The sequence below is a fragment of the Barbus barbus genome (assembly GCF_936440315.1).
Source record: "Barbus barbus genome assembly, chromosome: 20".
Classification (NCBI taxonomy): Eukaryota; Metazoa; Chordata; class Actinopteri; order Cypriniformes; family Cyprinidae; genus Barbus; species Barbus barbus.
The window spans coordinates 26538756-26554108 of NC_136748.1; the positions used below are offsets into that span (position 1 = coordinate 26538756).

Here is a 15353-nt window from a genome sequence, read left to right on the forward strand (position 1 = left end):
CCAGATCCTCTTTAGGAGAAAATACTTCAGCTATATCCCAATGTCAGAGTTTATCAAAAGCCCTGGAGGAGAAACTCACACAAGGTAATAAATTATACATTAGTTTTATTATTTTAGTCCATGATAATTGCTATCAAATCACAACAAAAAAAATACTATTTATGCTACAACCATTTCTTCCTGCATTTTTGCCAGAATGTGTCTGTTTTTATGAGTAAAGACTTGTTTTACAGGCTTCCCGATGTCTAAATGCTCAATATAGTACATTAACAGTTATTTACATGTATTTATTTATTTATTCATTTATTTACATTATTCCATAATGCCAGGCTGCTGCGTAATAACTTTACCTAGGCCATAATGCTGTAGAAGAGCCACTATTTAGATAGACTGGTTGGAATGACAATGAGAGATAAACAGAGTATTTACCAACCCTTCACCAGACGCTCCTGATATGCAAATTTATTCTGCCTCGCTGCTCAAATATACATTTGGGCTGTTGGTGAAACACTTCAATCTTTTTGCAGGCGGTTAATCAGCCTGTGTTTGATTATTAGTGACAGACATTAGTAAGATGGCACAAGACCGTTGGTAGAATGAATGGAGGAAATGGTCATGTCTGGTCATTTTCTGCCCCATTTATCACATAAAGTGTCTTTAAAATTGTAGATTTGAATTAAGAATACTTTTTAAATGGCAATTCCATTCCTGGATTTGAATTGAGGCAGTAAACAGGATGCAGAATCCAAATATTCAAATAGCACATTTCAAACTATTTTTAAATCAATGTTTGATTTTTGATTTATTTTAATTTTCTGCTTAATAATTGATATTATATTTACTGATTTGTACATTTATTGACATATATTTTAAATGTAGTTAGATATTTAATACATGTAATATTATTATATGTTATGGACCTCTGTGGAAAAAGACTTAACTACTCAAAATGCTCTAATTAAAAGTCTTTAAAATGAAGCCAAAAAGCTTATAATATGCAAACTTCAAAATGAACATCCAAGTGATCTTTTCTTGCCAGTTTTGTTGTTGTGATGGACAAATGTAGGTCAATTTCTGTAGAGTTTCTTTGAATTACAATTTAGTAAATTCCTTTTCCTGTCATTTAATCCGATATCTTGTGGTTTGTGGCCAATTCAATTCAAATTGACACTCATCAATTGAAAGAGAGCTAATTCTTCATTTCTGAATTTGCTTTTAATGTCCTTTTTCACTTGGTTCCCATAGGGAATGGGCCTTTACTTTGCACGCTTATATTAAAAGCCCCGTTCACCCCATTTGTGAGGGAAATGGTGCTTTAAACACACATTCTCAGGGGCAGTTACCTTTGTGAGAGACACCCGGAGAGGGAGATAAAATTAAAGAAGTAACCCAGGTTAGGGAACAATGTATCCAAAAGTCGCATATTTGCAGTGTGACAAAGGGCTTCTATAAGTGTGTTTGGCGTTATTATTCATGGTTTGAATTTGGTGTTTGCACGGGTGAGTCTTACGGGGAATACTAATAACTGTCTCCAGCAATCCTGAGAGCAGAGCCCTAGCAACAAAGCCATGAGGCAGACCTCCCTGATCTCGACTTCAAAACCTGACCTTTCGCTAAATAATTGTGGCGGCTAAGCTGGAGCTTTTTGGACATCGTGGTCGCAAGACTCGAGCATCACAACGCATTTATTAACGCAGAATGATTCCCCCTTTTTTTTGATGCTTTTGATTTAAGCACTGTGTGTTTGAGTTTTGCTCAATTTGAATTACATTGATGTTGAACTGATTTATGTATATTTTATAATCGCAGGACGGCCAGGCGGCTTTTTTTTTAAGCACTTGACCCTGTGCATGCACTTCGCGCTACTATCGGTTTAATTTGCTTGTAGATGTTAACACTGAAAGGTGTAAACATTGTGGCTCTGTGGCGCTATCAAAACATTGCTCTGTTTGTTGAGCATCCTGACCAGCTCCACCCAGCAACACTCAACCAATAGCGTGAATATGAGGGAGGGACTATCTGTTTGGCTGGCCAATGGCAGACGAATTCAGGAAACCTGTTTGAAAGACATTATTTTTAACTAAACATTACGCATTTTAGCTTTAGAAATAGTTTGAACACCCTCTGCTGCTCACAATTTCAGCCGTCGTTGTATCTTTCAAGTCTCTATCTTCATTAGTTTTGTCATCACAAATTTGCACTCATTGAAAATCTCTGATTCAAGGGCCATTGCTCTTTGATCACAAACGATCCGGGTTACATCCAGCTTTCCCTGAGGAGCAAAGCATGTTTTCAGAAAGGCTGCCAGAGAGACAGGCCTCTGTGTTTGCCTCTCCGCCTGCATCTCTGGCCCTGAGCGCTACAGAAACATTGACAGAAGACCTCGTTTTCCCCCTCCTGCCAGTCACTCGGCACGGATCGCCACATTCCCTCGTGAAAGACGGCCAGACCTAGTTTTCTTTTCAGAGAGCTGACGCAAACCAACCAACAGAGCTGCCTTTCAAACCGTCAGACTGTAATCTCCCAGCAGAAGAATGGAAGTCTTATATGTTATGGCTGCAACGTCTTTCTTGTGGGTTTTCCTTTTCATTTAGCTCCTAAAGCTTTTTCTGGATGCTAAAATATTTTTTAATATGCAGATTCAGGTTGATTTCACTGAATAGTCTAAAGTGTGGCGCTTTTGAAACATGCTCTATTTGTTTGAACATTCCAACATTGACTCAACCAATAGCATTAGATTGGGGTGGTGGGATCATCCGTTTAGTCCGACCAATGAAAACCTGTTTGAAAACAGTAATAATTTTTTCCCTAGCTTGTAATGGTGGTGGATGAAAGGATTAAAATTCGGAAGGAATTGTTCACCCAAAAATAAATTCTGCAAACCTTTATGATTTTCTTTCTTTTTTATGCTCTTTTCCTTATAATGAATGTCTGTAGTGACCAGAGTCTGATCCAAAAATGACTAAAAGCTCCAGAAAATCTTAATATCACGTCATTTGTATGAGTAGAAGAAAAAAAATCCCCCAATTTTAAATAACCCCAAATTTACCCACAGTATGCCTAATTTTTATAAGCACATATTTGAATTACATAAATGAGATTTGAGAGCAATGGTAGTGGTGAAGAAGATTTACAGTGAATGAAATTTTATTTCATTTTGTTCTTCACATGAAGCCATGGTATAATAATAGTAATAATCAGAGGCAATCAAACTGTCTACAACAAATAAACAAAAACTTGATTTAGGGTCAAAAGATGAAAAAAATTATATAAATTTTATATAATGTTATATTCATTCAAAATAACTTATATTCTTTACATTTCACTGCAAATAAATTATATGAAATTATGTTTGACATTTTCCCCTTCTTCTGTGATGTTGCATGTCGGGTCAAATCAGTGGGCAACACAGGCCAACTTTGGTTTGGACATCATTTGGTAATAGTAATACAGTGCAATTATTTTTTTTTTTCATTTTTGGAGCATAACAGCACCTGGTGGTACTACAAATGTGAAGAGAATAAATTATGATGTTACTGTTTCTCTTACTCTATTTTTTTGGCACAGTATCTAAGACTCCCAGGCCCAGAGAAGGTTTGACGCTCAGACTCCCTCCACCCCCACCCGTGCCAGGCCCAGTTTCAGCTGAAGTGAGAATCATGGAGGAGGAGAGACGGTCTCCACAGAGACCCGCAGCACAGCAGGAGCAGGATATTAACGAGACAGCCAGCAGTCCGGTCCACACACCTCGTGTCAGCAGGGCAGGGTCTGCCGCACTCAGGTCAGGAGAACAGAGAGACTCACTTACACTCAGTAATCAAAATCCAATCATTATTAGGGCGGAAAAGTTCATTCTAATTTTATTTTGCAGCTTTTTTTAGCCTCAGCCTTTGTGTTTTTACAATTCTCCTATGTTCAAAATGGAATACTACCATACTGCATACTGTGATATCAGTATGTAACAATAAGCAATGATAATGCTTCATTGTTGTCATGTAATGTCACTACTTTAATAATTGAATTGCAATAATAAATAATTATAACAAATAAATGGTTTGTGTATACATACATCTCTCTCTCTGTCTCTATATATTTATATATTATATTATATTTATATAAAAGTTACTTTATTTTAATTCAGTTTTTTACATGATCTTACTACTTTTAATATTCAATTCTAATAATAATTATAAAATAAAATATATTATTTCTTTACATATTTGCATACTTAATTTGAGATATAATTGTTTACACAATTATATATTTACATATTTATTTTTATGTTAAATTTTGTGGAAAGTTATATCATTTTAATTCTATTTTATGCAAAAATACATGCAATTTTGCCAAGCTAATAAAATAATGCAACAAGGAGAATTGCTAAAAATTTGTTACTCTTGTATACATTATATACATTATAACATGCAGTCTGCTCTGTTATATACCACACAAATGCAGTAGGTCATCCAACTGTTCCGTGTGTACAAAAATGTGCATACTGTGCATAGTATTCACATTACATACTAATTTATTAAAAAAATAGTAGGTAGTATGCCATTGCAAAAATATCCAATATGCAACAGTTGTTTAGTTTCATTTGTCTTGAGTACTATCGAGAAAGCCTTTATAGAATATGAATATAGCAGTAATATTCACTTTTAGCATGGTTGTCCATTGTAAGATGATTTTAATTATATCGCAGCATGAAACTATAAATATAGATTCCAATGCATTTTCTTTGCCTCCTTAATAAGAACTGAATCGAATTCCTGGCTACAAGAGGGAAGTAATTTACCATGCAATACAGTGCAGTAATACTTTAATATTACCTTAAAGGTCAACTGTATGATTTGACTAAAATCTCAAAGTAAATAAGTCACAGTAATATTCTTGAAAGTGGGAGACCGCATCCCTTGTGTATTTGATAATTGCATGTCAGAGTGTGAATGATTCATTTTTTGTTGCCCGTTTGGGAGTCTAATATACGAGCGTTTCTGATTAACTTTTGTCTTTTCTGAAGGCATGCTCCAGCTCATGAGGACCAGGGAAATTCCAAAGTTATCAGCGACTCCAAAAAGCAAGTACCAGTTCTGGATAAAGAGAAAAACATTGCCTTTCTCTTAAAGGAGCTGGATTCTCTTAGAGAACTCAATAAGAAGGTGAATTTACATGTTAAGAAGTTCATGAAGTCAGTCATTCTGGGCCTAATATACCTTAATCAAGTTAGACGCAATATTGAACTTAACAAAATGAGGCTGTGAGGGATAAACTTACAGTCTTGTACTGGATCATGTAATTTTCAGAACTAACAACTTTCAAAACTGCTTATGAAGTTTTGACTACTGAAAGTTGTTTTTTCGGGAAGACTGAACAATGTTGTTAAAGTCCCCCTGTAGTGAAATTCAAGTTTTTTTTATGTTGTTTATTTCTCTATGTGGTGTTTTTAATATGCTTTTAGACAAACCATGTGCCAATTCAACACCGTTGCTGAGTATTTTCTCCTTAAAACTGTAGTTTCCCAATGGCACTCCCAGAAATGCGGTTTGAAACAGCCCTCGGGTTGCTACGTCACAAACCAATAACCAATCACGTCAAGGGATCGATTCCTAGCACTAGCATGCAAAATATACCAATACCAGCACAAAACCAAACATAAATTAGAGCAAAAAACCCATAAAGCCGTGGTTTAATGTGAATGCATTATAACCCGCGGCAACAGTGTAAAAGTGGCCCGGAGTCAGACCCACCTCTCTCGCATCGGCGTCTGCACTTCACACGCGTATGCTCGTGGGTGCAAATTAAGAATCTCAAACGGCTGCACTACTTCTACCCCTCGCAGCCTCGTGTTCATTCCTGTCAAAAATGAAACTTGACACTGCCCTGACTTGTTTTGTAATCTCCTCATTCAATCAGAGAGTAGACTGGCTTTCTTTTTTAAATTTAGGTTGCTTCATGAAATGTTTCAACATATTTCATTGTTCATTTAACCTAAGAATTGCAACAGCCACGTAGACTTATTGTTGGGAAATTCCAGGTCATACTCTAACAATACATCCCATATTAACTTTAGCTAGCTTTTGTTAGCAAAGGTTGCCAAGCTAGTCGGCATTGGGTTGAAAAAACTCAATGCTGTGCTGATTGCAACGATTTCTGTTTCCATGGTAACGGTGAGTTCTGTGGTAGTGCAGTACTTGAAAATGAAGTGTTCAATGACCAAACTGTCTGTGGAGTTTGTGCTTAAAATCCATTTGACTTCTCTCTGATTTGGTTTAAACCATCAGGAGTTGATTGTGTTGTAAAAAGTCATCACTATCCGTCAGGTGGCTGGAAAGGGATTGAAATCTCAGAGGGCAGAATTAGTTGTTGACCTTTAGTAAACTGCATTACATTCTGTTTTGCTCCATCATTGCTCTTTCAGGGCATAGGAGTCTTTTAAATTGTGTTAGTCAGTGTATGTGGCATATCTGCACCCATCTGGAGACGTGTCGTTTGAGGGGTCGGAGAGGGGGAAATGACTGTAATTGATGTCCCCGGTTTGCAAGTAGTTGTGATTCCTGACAGAGGAGCAGGAACATGTCCCAAGAGTGTGTTTTTGCTGGCAGTGATCTGAGAGAGCCCTTTGCGGACTCTGGCCCAACCCCATCATGTTTGCAAAGTCCGGGAGGACAAAAACAAACGGGATGAAAATATTTAAGACAGGAGGTTAAATCTATCATTTGAGAGGCTTGTAAAATATCACTCACCAATCCAGATTTACAGCCAAGACATGACAGTTCCTCTTTTTTTATAAGTCATCCTAAATTATATGATGTAGTGGTCCAAATACAAAAGCTTGACGCAGGGGTTATAAAGTTGTGTTTGGCTGATATGAGTTTTTCAGTTAAAGTGTTGCCAGTAGATGCCAATGTATGATATTCAGGTCATAATTCACCTAAAAACCTATTTTCTGCTTAAAAAAAATTAAGCCTATTTATTTTAGAACCATTACAGTGTTTTACTTGGGGTGAGGGTTTTTTTTTTTTATAAAGAAGTTAACTTTTATTCAGCAAGAACACATAAAATTGATCAAAACGAAATTGTTACAAAAGATTTCAAACAATTCTGTTCTTTTGAACTTTCTGTTAATTGGAGAATCCTGAAAAAAATGTCAGTTTCCACAGAAATATTAACTGTTTTCAACACTGATAATAAGAAAGATTTCTTCTGTGTCAAATCAGCATATTAGACTGTTTTCTGAAGGATCATGTGACCCTGAAGACTGGAGTAATGATGCTGAAAATTCAACTTTGTATCACAGGAATAAATTATATTCTAAAATAAAATTCGAATAGAAAACAGGAATTTTAAAATGTAATAAAATTTGATAGTATTTCTGTTTTACTGTATTTTTGACCAAATGCAGATGAAACTTCTTTCAAAAAGATTGAAAACTTTTGAACAGTGGTGGATATTTTTAATTTTTGGGTGAAATACGACCTAAAATTTTATGCAGTTTCATGCAAAAATGATTAATTTACCGTTTTTGGTAGACTGTGGAAATAACACAAACTAGTATTCATCTACCAAGCAGCTTTGTTGTTTATTTATTTATTTTGTTGACTTCATGAGTATGAATAAAGCTATAAAGTTCTACTTATGTCTTGGATGTGTCTACAGCTCCAGGAGAAGTTGGCGCTGAAGGAGAAGGAGTTGGAAACCAAGCTTCTGGACTCTCAGCTGCAGGAGGCCGAGCTGGAGGCACGTGCCAGTGAGAGAGCAGCAGGTAGGATGCATGGGTGAAAAGATGGATGTTTATATGGTTGAAAGGAATAAAGAATAAGTAGACTCATTTAATATGGCAGCATTTACCTTTTTACGTGTTTAATGTGAGGTGTGACATTGCATAGATCTCTAAATGCAAACACAGCTGAAGAATAAACACTTTTAATGAATTAGTTAGTACATGTCAGCAGAACCCGAGAAAAGCACACTTTGACATTTGTAAACACAAACCAACATGTCTAACATAAAGTGATCATGCCTCTCTAACTGATTTTGTCAATGAAAAGTACACGCTCCTCACCTTTGCTGAACAAATGTTTAAATTTAGCCAATATTCACTTTTCGTTTGAACTTAACTAGCTAAGAAGCGCCATCGCAGTTTGTTAATTAAACGGAAATACGTGACACGTGACTTATATGACACGCAATTAGGCAGCCAAATTGTTCATTTAATAAGGCAATGATAATGCATGTATTTGCCGCCCTCATTTCAATTTGATTTGTATAGTTCGGGTTGGAGATGTTTAATCAGCAAATTCCAGCAATATTGATTTGCTTTGTGAACTTTGTAGTGGCTTAGTGTGGGAATGACTGTTTATCGTAACATGCAGGAAAGAATTGATGCGAGTGATGGATAACAGTGCCGCGTTCGGTGGGATTAGAGATGGTGCCAAGGACCGTTTGGTAATGCCAAAATCCTGTGGATTTTACCAAATTGTCTGCCTTATTTTTAAATTTGGTGCAGGTCTAGTCTTTGAATCAAAATCAAAGCAAATTTCAATTAAACTCAACAAAAGTTTATTTATTTAGTTTTCATTCAAGCATTTCTCCATACCTTCTGTTTGTTTGTCTGTTATTTTGTTCGTTCATCTGCCCTTTGTCCATTTTAATTCATCAATTTCTTTATTTCTTCATTCATATCGACTAGTGGCCATGGTGTGTAATAAGGCTTAGCAAATTGGATCATGGATTGTTAGTTCGTTATTTCATTTGTTATTTGTTTATTCATTCATCCATTTATTCATGTTTGTTTATTTGTTCATTTGTTCGCTCAGTCAGTCATTTATATTTGCTAGCAGCCTTTGTGTGTTATAAGGTTTTGGAAATTGGTTCATAGATAATTTAGCTTGTTAGTTCATCCGTTTATTTATTTATTGGTTCATTTCTTTGCATTCATTCATTCAGTTGTTTGTTTGTATGTTTGTTCGGTCATTTATATCTGCTAGTGGCCTTTGTGGGTAACAATGCATTGGAAATTGACTCATGGATACTTCTATTGGTTAATTTGTTAGTTTATTTATGTTATTTGTTCAATTGTTAATTCATTTCTTTGTGTTTGTTTGTTTGGTCAGTCAGTCATTTATATTTGCTAGTGGCTTTTGTTCATAATTATGCTTTAGAAATTGATTCATGGTTCATTTTTACTTGTTAGTTTGTTCATTTTATTTATTTCTTCATTTTATTCCTTTGCATTAGTTTGTTTATTTGTTCTTTTGTTGAGTCATTTATATTTGCTAGCAGTCGGTATCATTCATTCTGTCATTCATTCTGTCATTAAGTCATTATTTGGTCGTGTGTTTGTTGCTTCCTTTATTCATTCATTCATTCAGTAATTTATATTTTCTAGTGGTCTTTTTCTCCAGTGTTGCTTGGAGATTCTTGGAGAGTCGTCAGTATGCCCATGGACCCATTCATCGTTCGTTTGTTCATTTGCTTGTTTGTTTGTTCATTAGTTCATTCATTCACCAGGGGCCTTCGTTTCCAATATTGTTTTGGAAATGCATACGTCAGCATGCCCGTGGACCTCCTGAGGCCTGTAGGTCAAACACAGTCACGTTTGTCCTCCTATATGAGGATATTTTTCAGATGGTTTCTGACATCCATGAGCCTGGTGTAATTGCTCACTGTTCCCGTACAATGTTGATAAACCAGAATGTTTCCATGCTGAAATTTCATAAATAAAATGTCTCCACAGTCTCCAAGAGCCTGGAACTCTGACTTCAGGGTGTTGCTGCTGTTTTTATTGCTCTGGGCGCTCGTGCACACACACACACACACACGCACACCTCCCCAGGGGAAACTGTCTTCTCAAAATAAGGCTCACTTAGAGTTATTAATACTTATGCCATAGTGTTTCAACTGCAATAACCTCTTTCCCGAGGAGCTTAGCCTTGTTATTGTGCAGCTGGAGCTCTGAGTGCAATACCAGAATAATAACCCCTCTCTCTCTCTCTCTCTCTCTCTCTCTCTATCTCTGTCTCAGCATTAGTCGAGGAAATCTATAAGGCTCAGAGGGAGAGAGACCAGGCTGTGATGGCCAGACTGCGTCTGGCTAACGAGGAGAGGGATGAAGCTTTACTTCGGGCCAAGAAGCTTCAGGAGGCAGCGCTGGAGTATGTGCCGTTCAAACCTCTTCCAAAACCAGACCATCAGTTCAGTCTGTCCAACTACATGCTGCTCTAATCATGTCTGTTCTCTCCAAGAAGCTTCTCACAAAATGAATATCGATCATTTCGATTTGCAATTTTCACGCGGTCAAGTTGTGCCGTCATACTCAAAATTAGACTGATACTTGTATATAAAACAAGTCACTTTGACTTGAATATTATGTCAGAATGACATAAATCATTTAGGAATAATTTACACAGAAATTGTATTTTTGTAAATGAGGCCATTTGTTTGTTGAAGCCCTGTTCTAGACATGTGGAGCTTGAGTGCTGATAAAGGCTGTGCGAAGCATCTACATTATTCCATACATATCTCCATATATACACTACTGTTGAAAATTTGGGGTCGGTACGAAAAATTGAGTACTCTTATTTAGCAGAGACACAATAGATCAACAGTTAAGGATTTTACATTGTTACAAAAATTCTATTTCCTTCTAGTCATCGAAGAATACTGAAAAAATGATCACTGTTTCCACACATATCTTAGGCAGCACAACTGTTTTCAACATTGATAATAATTAATTTATCTGCTGTAGTGCTTTCCTAATGATGCAAGGAGTAAATGTCTGTGATAATTTTGCAATATTGCCAAAAAGAAATATTAAATATTGAAGATATTGAATATTTGATATATGTTTAACATACTACTCAGTTTGGGACACCTTGACGCATCTCATTTCTCCCCTCATTTGTTTCTGTAATGTACTTATTGATGGGAGTAGTGAAAAGGGCTTATGTTTGGTAACATTATTATATTTTCTGATAAACGTCTTCAGTGACACATTTTACAACTCATTTATCGTTGATAAATAGGTAACTCTGAAGCTTACTTTATGGTCCAGAAGCTTCTGTGAGGTGATAAAAGGAAAGCCTTAGGTTCTGTGGCCACCCTTAGCCGTTAAAGTTTCTCAGCGTTTGTAAAGGCAGTGGATTTAAAGGTTTGCGAAGCACGCGAGGCATGTGGCTTTACTCAGCGTTGTGATGGGAAGCTTCTTTATTCTTCCTGCTAGAGGACAAACTGAATGAACAGACAAGGGTTTGAGGGGAAATCCAATATCGACTGGTTTGGAAATATATCAGAGGGGTGTGATATTTTTAAGAGTCTCCTCATCCTAATACTTGGTTGTCAGTCAGAAGTTCCACTCTATAGGAAATCAATCCCGTGCTTTAGACCTGTGGATATTTGCCGTTTACCACCCTGCCTGCTGGGTCCTAATTAATATGATCTTCTTCCTTGTATGTTTAACTGCTCATAACTGGTGCTGTTATTTGATGACGGGCCTTTCGAAACGAATATTGCCCTATGCCCTCCAGGGAACGGAAGTATTTATATCCTGTTCAAGACCGGTTGTGGTTTTAAAAAGCGTCAATGTTTACGAGAATGCAAGAACTAGTATATTTTAAATTTAAATATGAGTTAAAGCTCTTCTTTATTGCTTGACGTCCTTTTCTAGAGGTATTCATATAACCTTACACCCTGTTTAATATTTCAGTCGGCCTCATGATTTATTGATAGTTACTCAAGTCGCTCGAACCGCAATTATCAAGTGGCATGAAATGCATTTTCTGGCCGCCCAATGAGCGCAAGATCTCTTCAAAATCTAATTATAAAATCGCATACCTCTTATAGCTGTGTTCAAGGGCTCCATTCCGACCCCTCTCTCAAAAAAATGATAATTGATAGCCAAGTGGAATCCCATTATCTTTGAGGGAATATGGACGCACGTGTTCTAAGCCCTTATTTTGAGAGGTCACTCTTGGGTCCATTGTGTGAATGAGTATGTACCTTTATAATGGATGGAGATCCATGTAATGCCTTTGTAAATGAGTGGAGGGGTTGTTGTTTTTTCTGCCTGGTGGCTGATGGAGGAATTCGATTTGCTCTTAAAGGAGCATCACGCCGGTGAGGTCTGTAAAAGTTGGCAGGATGAATTTCTGCAATTCACCTGCCGTCATTTCTCTCTGAAACCAGTGAAACTGGCAGTATAAATATACACTGGGGACATTATATTTTCCATTTGCATTACCATTTCAAAGTTTGGGGTTGTTTTGTTTTTTTTATAAAGAAGTTAATCTAAGCAGTGATGCATTAAATTGATCAAAAGTGACAGTCATTTGTAATGTTACAAAAGATAAATTTTTCCGATAAATGCTGTTGTTTTAAACTTTCTATTTATCAAAGAATCCAAAATTTTTTTGATTATGTTTCAACAAACATATTAAGCACGGTTTTCAACTTTGATAATAGTAAAAAATGTTTCTTGAGAAGCAAATCAGCATAAATTAGAAAGATTTCTGAAGGATCATGTGACCCTGATGACTGGAGCAATGATGCTAAAATATACTTGCATAGAAAACTTATTTTAAATTGTAAAAATATTTTACAATATTACTGTTTTTACTGTATTTTTTATCAAATAAATGCAGCCTTGGTGAGCATAATTTTTTTTTTATTATTATTTAAACATTAAAAATATCTTTCCGGCACTAAACTTTTGAATGGTAGTGTAAATGTACATACATTTTTTTTTTTAATGTTTTTTTTTTAATAATTTTAAATAATATTAGAAATAGTATACTTTTTTTTTTTTTTTAATTAAATTAAAATTTTACATGATCATAATTTTGTTTTAATTTTTTAAAACCCTACAACTTTTTGTTTATTTGCGCTTATTTTATTTATGTATTTATTTTATAGTGAGATCTCAGATTCTCGGACCCCACTGTATATATTTCATACATTTATTGCAAAACCTCAAGATTTGACTTGCCATGCAATTGATCTACATTAGCCATGAGCAAATCTTTGTGACTGTGCATTTGTTATGGAGGTCCATATGAAAAACCTTCAAAATCATAAATATTTCCAACAGTGTGTGACCCGTGTGTCTCCAGGCATTTGGCTCCATAATTACTGTTGTCTTTGCCTTTATAAAGATGCTCATGGCAGGTGTGGCACTAAAGGTTCAGGCCTAATCCGTCTCTCCGATTCCCCACACATATGAACAATTGATCCCAATAGTCATATAAAGTAGTAAACATTAATAACTTAACAATTCGCTGTCAGTTCTGAGCAGAATGGGCATTACAGTGGAATAACAGCAAGAGCGGGTGGCACTTTTAATATCTCTGAGTGTGTCTTCTGCTTTCATACCAAAACCCACAGAATGCAATTACTGGATTTGGGAAGTGATCTCATTTTGCAGTGTGACATAAAGGAAACTCAAGGAAGCTCACTACATTTCATTTCTCTATTTCTCACTCTCACACATTTTTTTTTCTCTCTCTCCATCTCTCTCCAGGCTGGAGAATATTAAACCTGAAGAAAGTGATGTGGTAAGCCTTCCTCACTGGAGAATTTCATCTCTGATTGTTCTGTGTTCCCTTTTTGTCCGACTGTCTTAAATGAAAACACAGCCACAGGAAAGGCTTGTTTTGATGCTTATTCTGATGAAGAAATTGTTCATTTTCTGTACATCTGTTGCACATGAACGTAAATGATACCTTAAATCATGTAGCTGTTTGATGAGCATTTTTGAACTGTGCCTCGATTGACAGTGGTTTGCTAATAATTACTTGACGTCTCAAGTTGCGTCTGTTTCCTTCATCAAAAATAGCAAATAAGTGGCCATTGGCATCTATAGTGAGATGCCAAAATGTTGCTGTAGCTACCAGTATGTCAAGCATTAAAATTTCAAGAGTGATTACAGCCGTATTTAACATTTTAAAGGCTTCTGTATCATCAAATTTGATACATATATATTTCGCTAAATAATCAATATGATCAAAACGTTGCTGAAAATCCTGTTGTACATGATCTACTACATGCCTTCTGTGTGATTGATACAGACTTCACTGATTTTTATAAAAATGTAAGAATAACTTATTAGTAATATTTCAAGTTAAACACTTACAGGACTGAAGCAATTTAGGTTTACCTGATTATCCACACATAATTCATGTAAAAAATCATGTTAAAATATGATACATCAGGCTTTTGAGGAGCGTTTATTTGTACATCTCTCAGTCATCATTGTACTGCATTGCATGCAGAGCTTTGACCAATAAACTAAGCATTGAAATATCGTTGTACTCAGACACAGTATTAAGAGATATATAGAGTGACGACTGATATTTATATGCATTTAAATGCAAGTAATCTGCAATATACCCTTATAAAGATCTCATTGATTTACAAGGAATCAGAATTTCATCTTTTTGGCCATATAAATGTCTGCAACTTCACCAAATTGCATATTTTTGCATATTTCTTCTTGTTCTTAAATCTTAAAGGAATAGTTCATCCAAAAATGAAAATTTTGCTGAAAATGTACTTCACTTCAGAAGTTATTAATTAATGGATTTGAGTTGTATGGATTACTTGTGGATTATTATGATGTTTTTATGAGCTTGTTTTGACTCTCATTCTGACGGCACCCATTCACTGCAGAGGATCTGTTGGTGAGCAAATGATGTAATGCTAAATTTCTCCAAATCTGTTCTGATGAAGAAACAAACTCTTATTTATTTTCAAAGGGAATAAATTTAAATTTTTTTGGAACTATTCCTTTAAAATGTGATCAACTGATTTTTGAAATGATATTTTGTATTAGATTTGATATGAGATATGATGCCATTTGTGTGTTTTGGTCAGGACCTGGAAGAGTTGTTGAACAGGGTTAACAGCGCGGACTCTGCCCTTGCTATCGAGCAGAGCGGGGCGGCCATCATCGAACAGATCCAGAGGGCCAGAGAGCGTCGCTCCCAGATCACCTCAGAGGAGATGAAAGCCGTCATAGAGGAGAGAGACGCTGCTTTAACCAGGGTACAAACCTACAGCATGCACACACTCTCAGCTAACGGTCAATCCTAACACACACCAGCCCTAAACACTCCACTCACAGTAGTTGTGTACCAAGCCAGAAACCTTTACACCATAGAAAAAAAAAAATCAAATACGACTCTCTAAATATTGACTATCTCTCCTCCTGCGTTTTAACTCCTCTGCAAGATGACTTTGATTATTGGTCTATTAAAGCACATACATCTGTGTTTATTCACAGATCCTGCACTGATTTAAGAATCAACACACCAGCTACCTAATTCACATGTAGGGACAAATATTGCTGCCTAACCTCAAAT

General features: G+C 36.0%; 1 protein-coding gene across 2 annotated transcripts in view; it reads left to right on the forward strand.

Annotated features, from left to right (window-relative positions):
- mipol1 (mirror-image polydactyly 1) overlaps positions 1-15353 on the forward strand; it is a 72844-nt gene that overhangs the window by 22439 nt on the left and 35052 nt on the right. For both annotated transcript variants that reach the window (XM_079442817.1, XM_079442818.1), the window contains exons 4-10: positions 5-84; positions 3568-3781; positions 5021-5159; positions 7657-7762; positions 10025-10154; positions 13514-13547; positions 14866-15036. In XM_079442817.1, the coding sequence (XP_079298943.1) occupies positions 5-84; positions 3568-3781; positions 5021-5159; positions 7657-7762; positions 10025-10154; positions 13514-13547; positions 14866-15036 (874 nt within the window). The remainder of the gene's footprint in view (positions 1-4; positions 85-3567; positions 3782-5020; positions 5160-7656; positions 7763-10024; positions 10155-13513; positions 13548-14865; positions 15037-15353) is intronic.